Source organism: Agrilus planipennis, unplaced genomic scaffold (genome assembly GCF_000699045.2).
Source record: "Agrilus planipennis isolate EAB-ADULT unplaced genomic scaffold, Apla_2.0 scaffold235, whole genome shotgun sequence".
Classification (NCBI taxonomy): Eukaryota; Metazoa; Arthropoda; class Insecta; order Coleoptera; family Buprestidae; genus Agrilus; species Agrilus planipennis.
In genome coordinates this window covers 27,132-39,858 of record NW_020438970.1, presented here as the reverse complement: position 1 = coordinate 39,858, position 12,727 = coordinate 27,132, and the positions used below count along the sequence as shown (strand labels likewise).

Sequence of the window (12,727 nt, the reverse complement as noted above, 5' to 3'; positions counted from 1 at the left end):
TGTAGGTGGAATTGTATTTGTAGATGCTTGACCTTGTCCTGTCCCGAGCTAATGACTCTTACTATAATACTTGATAGTAATGGTCACACAGGAATGTAGAATGTGGAGCCTTTCTTTTGCAATGGACATAAAACGTGGCGGATAGACGTAATATTTCGTGGGTGAAGTTTGTTACCCATGCGTATCATGTACTTTGTATTTTATGATCTGCTAAGTGAGTTTTTAGAGCGGCGCAAAATAGTAAAGAGATCGATAATTTTTAGGCATTTATTATTGAGACCACATTTATCTGGTGGCTGAATATTCGGATAATCGGATAATTTTATTGATTAACGTTTTGCTGAAACCATTAGATATAAACCGCGATTTCGAAAATAGATTTAATATGTACCTACATTATTTTTATACTTGCCTAGTCTTTATGTTAACTGTTTGTTTGCGTTATTAGTTGTTAATTGTCAAGGTTCTTAGCAATAGGCAAGAATACTAAGTATCTTCTACATTACAGCATTCTCTACAATATTTATTAACGATAAATGTTACATGTACACAATTTCGTAGCCTTTTTCATCTTCTATTGGTCGACCAGATGCACTATCCTATATATTTCTACCACTAGTGACTACGACTTTTCCAGTTTAATACTAAAAAAAGTATGTTTATTATCGTAGCTTAATATCTTTCTTTTATTTTTCTTAACAAGGGTATTTCGAACCTTTCACATTTTTGAAATGCGTGATTAATGCACGTGTACTATTTTACACGTAGGTTTTGAACTTGAATGAGGCGTAACCTTGACAGGAGCTTTACATAAAATATGGTGCACTTCATGCTACAGCAGGTTCTTTTCAAATGTGATAACAAATAAATAAAATGGGAAATATATTGAAGGACGCAAACGAAGAAAATTTGTATTTAAATCGCTCTTTTTAAAATCACGTATTATTGTTATATAAAAGCCATTTTGTTTCGCCAATAGTCTCTTAAATAACTTTTACTTATACAGGTATATTTCTTTTATATCCTTTCAAAATTTACTTACGTAACAATAGAGGCTGCGAGTCACAATACGGGGTGTTTCCGAAATAAGGAGCAAGCTTGCAGAAGACGATAGGGCAGTACAAAACAAGAAATTTAAGTGAATATTTAGTGGTCTGAAAGTCCACCGTTTTCGAGAAAAACGTTCTTGAAAGTCCAGTCCGGTCCTGGCAGGGTCACTCAGATTGCACCTAGTTAACACCATCGAAAGCCTGCTACATACTTCAGAAACACCCTGTATAGGCCTATCTTCGTACAAAGTACGCCAGTGGTCCATTCCAACGTATCCCACAATTACAAAATAATTACTCGGTATGCTTTCTAAAGATAGGATACTAGCAACACCAGCACCATCGTGTTGTTGTTGTTGTTCTTGTAATAGTATAAGTAATATCGTAATGAAAACGTGACCGTCGTACAGGTTTAAATTCATTCTGTAAAAGAACAACAGGTTTGCATGAAATAAACGTTAATGAAAGACGTATTAGAGACCGCAACCTGTGCGATTCTATCTCTTCTACAATTTAAACGCGGATGTAAAGTAATTTTATTTGTTCGTTACGAACCAAAGTACAATTATTTTATTAACTGATGGCTGTTATACAACAAGCAAACATTATTTGTGGAGGTGAACGTTCACGGTAGGTGTGGCAATAGATACATAAATTCAAAAAATTAATATATGAATTCGAAAAAGATTGTTAAAGGAGTCTGTATGGAGCCTGGCGCTGTACGGGTGCGAAACACGCCGGCGGAAAAGAAAAGAAAGTGTTCAAAATGTGGTGTTACAGGCGAATGTTGAGGATACCGTGGATAGATAAGGTTAGAAATGAAGAGGTATTAGAAAGAATAGGAGAACAGAGGCAGGACTCTATGGAAGTCAATAAGAAATAGGCGAGATAGGTTGGTAGAACACCTTCTCAGGAATGAAGGTCTAGTCAAGAGACATATTAGAGGCAGAAACGGGAGTTAGGAGGGGTAGAGGTAGACCTAGATTAGATTACTGTTCGCAAATAGTTAAGAATGTGGGATCTTCTAGTTTTCGAAAAATGCTAAGATTAGCTCAGGATAGAAAACAGTAGAGATGCGTGCCCAACCAGTCTTAGAACTGACAACCTTTACATAGATTTTCTTTACATATAAAGACAATCCCCCAGTTCATCATTCAAATTTGTTTCACAAGTTCGTTTTAAAGCCTAAAGCCTAACAAGGGTCACAATTGCTCCTCGATTACTTTGTCCTTTATTATAATGCTTCAGCTTGCATTAAAACAGTCTCTTTTTATTATTATCCTTAATCATTACCATAACTCTATCGACTGCCTAGACAGTCGCGTTATACAAGCTTTACAAGGGACCTTTCCCTTCAGTTTACAAAACCCGAGTTGTTACCGTTCTCTGCACTATTATAATGTGCCCAAAGTTAACGATCTGGTTAAACGTCGGGATAAATCAAAGCAACACTTGCGCCTAATGACGTCGAGAGAGTGTGTCTTAGGATAATTATTTATATTTCGCCTTTATCTCTTTAATGGTCCACTAACTGTTTCGCAGACGGAACGTATACGCGGTTGTGCAGGTTGTTCGCAGACCCGAAGAAACGTTTCACCAAATTTATCTGTATGTCTTCTGTGCCCGCAGAAAGTACTTACCTATAATAATAATTGCTTTGCACATGCGATCGAACTAAAAGCAAGCTTTAAGAAAGGATTCGATATATTTAATTATATCTAGATTTTGCACATTCACTAACTGGTGCAGTGGAATTTCTAATGAGTGTTAGGTAGCGTTAACAAGTGAGACAAATACTAAAAATTCTTTTAAAAGTAGGTAAAAATAACTGCTAGACATCAATAAACGATAAGATTAACTCCTTATGACAGTTAATATTTTAATAATTACCAGATATTAATCTGAAATTTCTTCCCACTGCAGGTTATCACATGCTAATGAAAAAGAAATTAATTCTTATCTTAGTATAAAATCAGAGGCACGGGTTCGATTCCCGGCGATCGTGTTACAGCAGAAAAAAGTTTTTCGTCGTAACTTGAGATAAACTGCAGTGGAAAGAAATGAAGTTGATTTTCCATTAATGTTTCATAATTATTAAAACAATAAGATCATTTAATCAAAGCATCCATCAATTTAAACATACGCGTAATATTACGTAGTTAATTTTATTATTTCAACTCAACTAAACAATGTGAAATTCAACGTTTCTGTGTGATACAATGTAGATTCTCTGTAGGCGCGCATAGCTATGTGTGAACTTCGTTTTCCGCATTATTGTATCTCCTTTATACCTCATAGCTCATTCTTGATTTATGTCTGTGCTTCTCCATCATTACTGGTATCTTTAATAAGCTATAACGACTACAAATATTAATAAGCTAACCAGTAAAAGAGTGAAATGCAAATGTTTGTGATGGAATTCAATTACGAGAAAGCTCTTCAACTTTATGATCAATTGCTAATTTCTAAAGTAAGTCGTCAGTTGTCAAATTTGCTTAAGTGGTAGACTCCACAAGTATTAATAGAGGTTTTTGATAAGAAATGTTAATGTTTAGGTGTCGTAACTCAATCACAATTATTGAAAGAATGACATGTACAGGTGAGCCGGGTACCAGATTTGGATCCGCTACCCGGAGCATCCACCACTTTTTTAAAGATCTGGTGGAATAACGACGCCGATTATCCGCCAGTGTCGGATACCCGGTTATCCCTGTTAGATTATTAATATCTTTATCTTTATATCTAACTGTAACAAATTCTTTTCGTCATGTTTTAACCTTCCTGTCTCATTTCTAAATAGAGTCATTTACTTGTTCGTGCACAAGCGACAATCATGAGAATGGAAATGATAAAATGAAAACAATTTCTCAACTGCGATGTGAACTGCCTTTTACGTACATATGTATGTATGTTACCTAACCACCTACGCCTATGCAATTTGCCTATTCCGCCTGTAGTTATCGGCGTTTATTAAAATCAAACGAATATCGCTCTATATATGCCCAACGTTAACAGCAGACAACGGCGAAAACGTTACAAACACACGAGCATGCCTTATGGACGATGTTGGGAAGCAAATAGACCGTGAAAAACGCATGTAACGCGTGAATTTTCTTACTCAACAACATTTGCCAGTTATAGTCACTTGAATATTATGCAGCAGCGATAGGCGGGGGCCGACACTGAAAACATTTAGAAAATCAAGTGTAACGAATGCTTGTGTAGTTACGTGTTACTTAGATAACGATTTACGACCATATTTGGTCGATTGACTGAAGAATATGTGGCACTTTGTGGTACAATAGCGAAGAAAAGACCGATTGAATTGTCAAAATGATTTAAGAGATTTGGGAGTACTGCAAGGTAACAGAGCGGTCCGACTAATGTTCACTGAATTGATTAGAACATCTATTAAACTTCTTTATCTATCAACAATCGCATAATCTTCCATTTCTTTCTGTTATAATGGTTTAGTTCAGACTTTAGGAGTACCGCAAGGTAGCTGAACGGGCCCACTAATATTTACCGAATTTTACTTCTTTATCTGCTATTTGCAACTTCTTTTGCTTTGCCTTATCCTGTAAGGCTTTTATTATCCTTAGAAATGAATCACTACATAACATAAAACAAAGTCGCTTTCCCGCTGTCTGTCCCTATGTATGCTTAAATCTTTAAAACTACGCAACGGATTTTGATGCGGTTCTTTTAAAAGATAGAGTGATTCAAGAGGAAGGTTTATATGTATAATACATGCATAATATAGTAGGGAAACACTGATAATTTTAGAGGTTTCTAATGTGATGTCGTAAATAAACACATTTTTGCGTTTACATTGCAAACGCTGGCTGAACCCTACGAGATAGATCAAAATAATGTACTACAATATTGTACATCTTAAAAGGTTCTACAAAAAAGTCCGGGATGGTATATGTCTATCTCTTAGGGATAACCCACAATAACCATTTTTATCCTTTACTTTTTATGAGAAATAATGACTTATTTACGAAGCGATTGTAGGCAATACAGCATTAATTCTTATCCAATTAACTTTTAAATACATTGTGCATTTAATATAGATCATTATGGCCCTTTAAAACATGTAATTTAAATGAATATTTTCGAAGATATTACAGATTAATAAAATGCAGGGACATAGCGGTTGTCTAATGACAAAAAAACTGTGAATGTTGTATATAAAGACATTCTGTAGTATATTTAGTATGTTCAGGGGGTATCTTTTGAAGATTTGCTCTTTTCGATAATAATCTAAACAAAACAAAAATATATTTAGTATCAGCATTGCACCCGTGCGAAGCTGGGGCGGGTCACTAGTATTTCTATAAAAAGGATTACAATCTGCATAATCTTTCACTTCCTTTTGTTATAATGGTTTAGTTTATAGTATCTTATAAGATGAAAATGTTTAATCGTATGTAAGAAATTTTGTTCTTTGCCATTCTCCAGTGTTACCATTATTGACAAAGAAATTTTTAATCTACGTGCATTGTTATATGTAAAGATTAAAACTGTATTAGGGGCAGCACGAGAAGCTAAAGTTCCATGGGTTGACTCTATTACAAATATTCATAGTTCACGATTTAGATTCGTATTAGATAACAGAACAAGATTGAGCGCTTGGGCATGTATTGCAAAAATACTTGTTGATACTGCCTGTGTCATAACTTACATGGTCTAATAATTTTTCATTGTATTATTTTATAATAGCACGATAGATCAATAGCCGTCTGGTAAAACAAAACTCATGCTTGCTTTAGGGTTCCATAATCAAATGAAAATGGAAAGAATCCTTTGAAATATTATGTTCACGATGATCATTTTTTATTGTACGTACTATATATTCATAATTGAAGGTTAGAAAATACCAAACCGAGCGAATATCGAATGCTTACTGACATTTAAACCCGTTAATTTTGTTGCAATTGTATAATTTCATCAAAAAATTCACGTATATTTTACCATTTTTCAACTTTAACTGAAAACTGCATTTTCAGCTGTACTTTCTACAACTAACTGAGAGATTAGCAAACTGTATTATATAATGATGATGATTCCAGGGTTCCGAATTTAAATTACCAATAGAATTCGAAAAAAAAGACTCTTCAAAACAGTTACATTCCGAAATTCCGATATGGATTTATATACATACATATATATGTATGTGTGATGTAATCAACCACAAGGAAACAAATTATTTTGAGAGCCTTTTACCGAAATACTTTTAATTGTTTATTTCACGTTAATTTCTTGTTTATTTGAAGGTCTTCGTTACCAAATCGGAATTAGAGCTTTCATTTAAAGTCAGTAATACCGTTTACACTTGCACCTCGGGCAATCCGCGTTAAGTGTGAACGACTCCACTTTTTATTTAAATTTAATTGAAAACGAAATTGTTACAGTTCGTTAACTTAGTTACAACTTTTCTTTTTTTTTTATGTAACAGCGTAAATTGCTTTAGTAACTGCCTCAGGTACAGGTCCGAGGAATCGAATTCATTATTTTTCAATTAAGATATCCATTACATATTTATTACCTTTTACATATTTAAAAATCCATTGGGTTATATTCCGAAGTGGATTATAATGTTGGCAACAATTAGGGTAATGTTTTAAGAAAGAATGGGTCATCATCAGGCTTCTATAATAGCTCTACTCAAATAAACTTTTTTAGATGTAGTTATTAAAATTTCTGAATAAATAGAGCAAGTCTGTATGGAGTTGAAGAGAAATACTGAAAGTAATTGAAAATTAGCTTTTCAGACAGTATAAAAACCTTCATACGAACGCTACAAGTATGTCTCATAAGCGATCATTAAATATGTAGGTAGTTTTTTTTTGAACAATTATTACGTATATGGTAAGGGAGAACAAAAAATATAACGCAATAGATAAATTGTTACTTATTAATTTTGCTTTTTCAACGTCTAAAACTCATACGAGACTTTGTAATAATAAATTGCAAGTTGTTGAAATATCTAAATAAATCAAAGGACTTTGTCTACCGTTTAACTTGATAGTACTACTGTTTCTACCATGACCTTGGTGTGTAAAGCATTCACTAATGAACGCGAGCGTTTAGAATGCGGGTTGGACATGAAAAAGGACAAATTGTACTGCATTTGTATATACAGGGTGCTTCTTTTTTATAATTGAGAGATGAATATATCATTAGGTAAAAGAAAATAAATAGCGGGGTTCCGAAAACTAGAGGTTTAATGTTTGTCAAATTATGTAGAAGAAAATGAGAATGAATTTTATACAGCTGCTGTAATATAAATTCTTATTTGACAAGGTAAATATGAGTTATATCATGAATATTATGTTTTAAGAAAAGAAAATGAACAACAACACAAGCATGCAATTGTAAAGTATTCTTAAATGTGTTTGTTCTTTCTCTAAAATGGAATTTAATACAAGTATAGCAATTTAACATTCGCATTTGATGTGTAAATGTTAGACTGATGTGCGGATCGGATCTGATGAAAGGTTTGTATGAAATTATTGTTATTTGCAACCGTTCGTTGTTGTGCTATAACTTGTATTATGTTGGAATGCCTTTTCGGCACCATACTGAGATTTTAATAATATACTACCGTAGTTATCACACTGTGTTTATAAGGAATATTCAATAAGAATAAGCTTCTAAATAGTAACTGCTACACAGATGTGATATTTAAATAGGCGAAACAGATGCTATTTTATAATAGTTAATTTCAATTTTATTTGAAAGGCGAAATTGTTTATAATTATTAAGTATAAAATGCAGAGTATTATCTGTGTACATTTTCTTGTTTACAACGTGTAATTTGTTCGGCTAGATTATAGTAATCTAAATAGAGAGGTTTATTGGTTTATTCGATATTTTTTTACCCTATAAAAGGTGTGTTTGGAGCACGGTGTTGTACGGGTGCGAAACATGGACAGTGGGCGCGGCGGAAAAGAAAAGGTTAGAAGCGTTCGAAATGTGGTGTTATAGACGGATGATGAGGATATCGTGGGTAGAAAAGGTTAGAAATGAAGAGGTATTGGAAAGAATAGGAGAACAGAGGACTCTATGGAAGTCAATAAAAAATAGACGAGATAGGTTGGTAGGACAGCTTCTCAGGCATGAAGGTCTAGTCAGAGACATATTAGAGGCAGAAACAGGAGTTAGGAGGGGTAGAGGTAGACCTAGATTAGATTACTGTTCGCAAATAGTTAAGGATGTGGGCTGTTCTAATTATAGGGAAATGCGAAGTTTAGCTCAGGATAGGAAAAAGTGGAGGTACGTGTCCAACCAGTCTTAGGACTGACAACGTTATGATGATGATGATGTTATTTCGAAACAAACGGCGAATGGGGTAGTTTTCCAGATAATTCAACATTGAACTTTTTGTAAAACAAAATTGTGCGTATATACCTACCACAAAAGCGCGATGTAATTTTGTTTTCTTGTAAAGTTTCAGTGTATTAATAATAATAATATCTAATTATATTGTAGATAGATTGAATTTATTTAAAAAGTTTTCCCCCTTAAGACGATATATTTGCTCCAAACTTGGCCCTTTGCATTCCCAAGTCTCAGGCTATGTTTGCTAACCAAACTGATTTGCCTTTGATGCAGACAGTTTTAATCAAATCATCAACGTCTCGATAACGAAGTCGATGTTTAATTAGTAACTTGATATAGGCAAAGAATATTGATCACTTCGTTAGCGGTAGGAAGGAGCCGGTTTCACTTTTCACAAATTTGAATAACTCTAACGGAAATTTCGAATTTGAATCGAGAAAAAATAAGAAACAAATATTACAAATTCCAGATTTTTATTGAAAACGTATGAATAAAACCTGGCAACACATTTTATTTATTTAATTAATTAATTACGTATTTATATGCACGAAAAACATTTTACAGTTGACTATAGTCCTTTTCGCCGTCCTTGCAATAGTAAAGGGTGAATTTTTTGGCGCTGGACCGAATTTCGTTTTCGATGGGAGTTTGGATCCCAATTTCAACGGTGGAAGGGACTCGCGGGCGGACAGGGGACCCGTTGTATTCCCACCTGCTCCCCCTGACAACGGGGAGACTAGCGGAGTCATTCCTGGTGCCTCCGGATACGGCTTTGTACCAACAGCTAATGGACGTAAGTTTATTTTAATTTTTTTTTATTTTTTTATTTATCCACTGCAAACTACCTCCAAATTAATGAGGGAAAAATTGTTGCTGTTGTAACACCCCCGCCGGGAATCGAACCCGGGACCTTTGGCTTTACGCACCAATGTTCTGACCACTAAACTACGAGAGATGACAACAACAGAACAGAAAAAATGATTTCAAATTAATATTGCATATTAATCCACTATTAAGTAACTAACAATATCATAGGATTTCGTATATTTAATCGATTATGTGAATAAAAATCGACGGATCGTTAACCTTGTAGGTCGGTTGGTCGTTGTTGCTGTTGTCACCTTTCGTAGTTTAGTGGTAGAACATTGGTGCGTAACGCCAAACGTCCCGGGTTCGATTCCCGGCGGGGGTGTGACCAATACCAATAATTTTTCCCTCATTAATTAGAGGTAGTTTGTAGTGGGTAAATAAAAAATCGAAAAAATGATTTCAAATTAATATTCAAGGTTTATCATACAAAAATACAATCTCATTCATTACTTAAATCATTATTAATCTAAAGACTTGATATTAAGGATTTTACTTTTTAATCTTGTGCCTTAACGTTTGAGGATTTATTTTAAAGCAAAATCCTTAATAATGTTTAACTATAGTGGGTGTGATGGTACAAAAAGTCCCATTTGTATTAAAGAGCAGACAAAGGCGATAAGGACTCCCATATATATTACCCCCATAGATTATCTTGCAGGACGGTGTATAGTCTGTCCGTACGTTGGTGACATAAGATCGTACAGTGACAATAATGCTCTCGCAGGCTTTGAACTGGAAGGGGTGGTCGTTTCGGTAACGTTATGAATGGTTATTAAATTAAGCAGCGAGGACTCGCCGTTGTTGTTCCTCGGAATACCTCAATAAATTTTCCCGGTTCTTGTTCGGCAAAGAGGTCCTTTCGTCCACCAGACGCCTTTATAGCACTTCGAAACTAATACATATTGTAATGTTCATGGGTTCAACAAAATTAACTTCTAAGACTGATAACGACAAAACTATTTATTTAATATATCACTATTTACTGCGCTATTTATTTCACTGCTGTCACTGTCAATTTATTTCTGGATTCACTTCTGCAACGGTCAATTTATTTCTCCCTTTCTCGGCGATCGTTTCTTCCTTTAAATATTCTTTTGTTTACTTTTGGGAACCCTCTAGAAACATCCGGATCGTTTCTTTTTTCTCTGAACTGTTCAACTGTTTTCCCAGAACGCAGGTACGACACACCCATTTACAATTACGGCGCACATGAAGAAAGGCGCCAGCGGCTAGTCGGCGAATCGATAAGTTGTTCATGCACACATGTGCCAGATCGCACACAAACACGCTCGTGCTCGCTACAATATTACTATTACGAACTATAACATCCCAAAATTGAACTGGATGCCATTTTTTGGTGGGCTAATCAAACACCAAAATTTCACAATCAAACTGCACCTACTCTTAAAGTAAAAAAAATATCCAAATTCGTAGTACTCAGCAAATCTCTCCCTGGAAGTGATACAGTTGGGTGGTGAAAGGTGTCTGTCTGACGTCAGATAAGACGCTTTGAAGGGGCTGTCGTGGTCTACACGCAAGTATTTCAAAGACCCTGATTTAATCGTTGTTAAGCAAGGCGCGATTAGCAAGTAAGTTCCGAACAAAGGAGGGCCCATCTTGCCGATGCAACTGTACTGCGTAGTAGTAGGTATATGGTGGTGGTTACTGGGGCGCAAAGGAAACTTGAAGGCGACCGCGAACGACTCAAGAGGGATGATGACGGACTTGTCTTCTCTCTGTTTCCAAATTTCGACCTGATTTTAATTAGCAAAGTTTCCGAGAGGTCCCTGCTAGTTAACTTAATTGATTGTTTGACGTTAAATATAGGTGCCTACGTAATTCTATTGTTATTTATTGGAAAAAGGGGAAACTGGCGTACTGATGTAGGAATTTGCTCCAGTAATCATTTTGAGATGACAATAAACAAAACAAATGAATTACTCAAACGTTAAGTTGTGTTTTGTATTGTTATCGTTACTTTTTCTCATCGTTTTCTGACGTAAAAGAAGTCGAATTTCAAAATTTAATTTAATGGTTGATTAGCATTTCAATCGTTGCCTGTTTTCTTATGTAAATCTGGAGAAACTGTTGCCGTTTGTCACCGAATCAAAAAAACAAATGACAAAGTCCATTTCATAAAGTAGCGTGTTTGTTTTGTTACAAATCCACCAACGCAATTGTATTTTTCTTTTGTTTCAGAGAATTTCGGAGGGTTCAAGCCTTACTATTTGTAAATAGACAATGGATACTAGAAAAAAAAACAGAATAACCAAAATCAAACTTTAGTCGAAGAGGATCTGATAATACAGAGCACCTTTTGATAAAAAAGTACTTTTGCCATAATACAACAATTTTTAACTTTTATATCGTTTTATATTATTTCGACTGTATTTCAACATCGTCTTTATAAAAAGTGTAACATATTACTTTGTGTAAGGTGCCTTTTAATGTTTTTTATCCGACATAAATAATAAAATCGATTATTAGCTAAATACCGCAAAGTCATCTTTTAATATTTATTCAATAGCGAATTATAACAAATTGTAAAGTATTCGATTGAATGCTCAAGTTTAATTGAACATTACTTTTACACATTTTACATGGACTGATAGGTACCTCTAACATATTGTAATTTATTTTTGTTTATTTTAAATTATTGTATTTTTTTCTGTTTCTTTCATCCATCAACATTATACATATTATATTAGTAATAATTTTATTTACACCGAACTGTGAAAAACTAAATTCTTTGTTCAAATATTTTTTTTGTTTTAACACTAGCCCACTTAAGAATTGTTTTTTTCGCAGTTCATTTTTTTTAGACAATTGATATACGTGTATACGTATCTTTTCTTTTGTTTTTCTTCTAACTTTTGTTCTTATAATATCTATGCTTAATATTTATCTACAACGGAAATGTCAACTGATAGAATTGTTATAACAGTTTGATTATTAACATTTTCGTCAAGGTTGATAGTCATTTAGGCTATATTATATTTACTATTATACATTATTTATGAACGGACACAAATAGCAAAGTTACCATTATTTTTAAATAAATGTTATTTTATACTTTTCACCCTTGCCTCTATTTATTTATTCTCCGTTTAATTGGCCAAAACGCCAATTATGGAATTAGGGTAAGTATAGTGATTACAATTTTAATTACCTGCCTATACGCATTTAGCATTTACCAATTTAAAACTATAATTAGTACCTAGACAATTTGTTTCTGAAAGATACTAATTTGCCTGTTGCTAAAATATTTAAGTACAAACCTAAATACATATCTTGTAATCACTTATACAGTTTCGTTCATAAAAAAATTCTTTTGCACTCCAAAACATAGATAATCAAAATTCACTCACTGTGTGATCGATAACCAGAGTTTTTGATGATAATAATAAACAGCAAAAACTTCCTCTACTACAGGTACGGAAACAGCTTCAATTTAGTTAATC

The 12,727-nt window shown here is 34.1% G+C and overlaps 1 protein-coding gene across 1 annotated transcript in view; it reads left to right on the top strand.

Annotated features, from left to right (window-relative positions):
• Nucleotides 1-11,527, top strand: part of LOC108741696 — a 30,589-nt gene extending 19,062 nt beyond the window's left edge. The window contains exons 2-3 of the mRNA XM_018476582.1: nucleotides 8,961-9,189; nucleotides 11,466-11,527. Coding sequence (XP_018332084.1) covers nucleotides 8,961-9,189; nucleotides 11,466-11,500 — 264 coding nt within the window. The 3' untranslated portion in view covers nucleotides 11,501-11,527. The remainder of the gene's footprint in view (nucleotides 1-8,960; nucleotides 9,190-11,465) is intronic.
• Nucleotides 11,528-12,727: the final 1,200 nt, after the last annotated feature.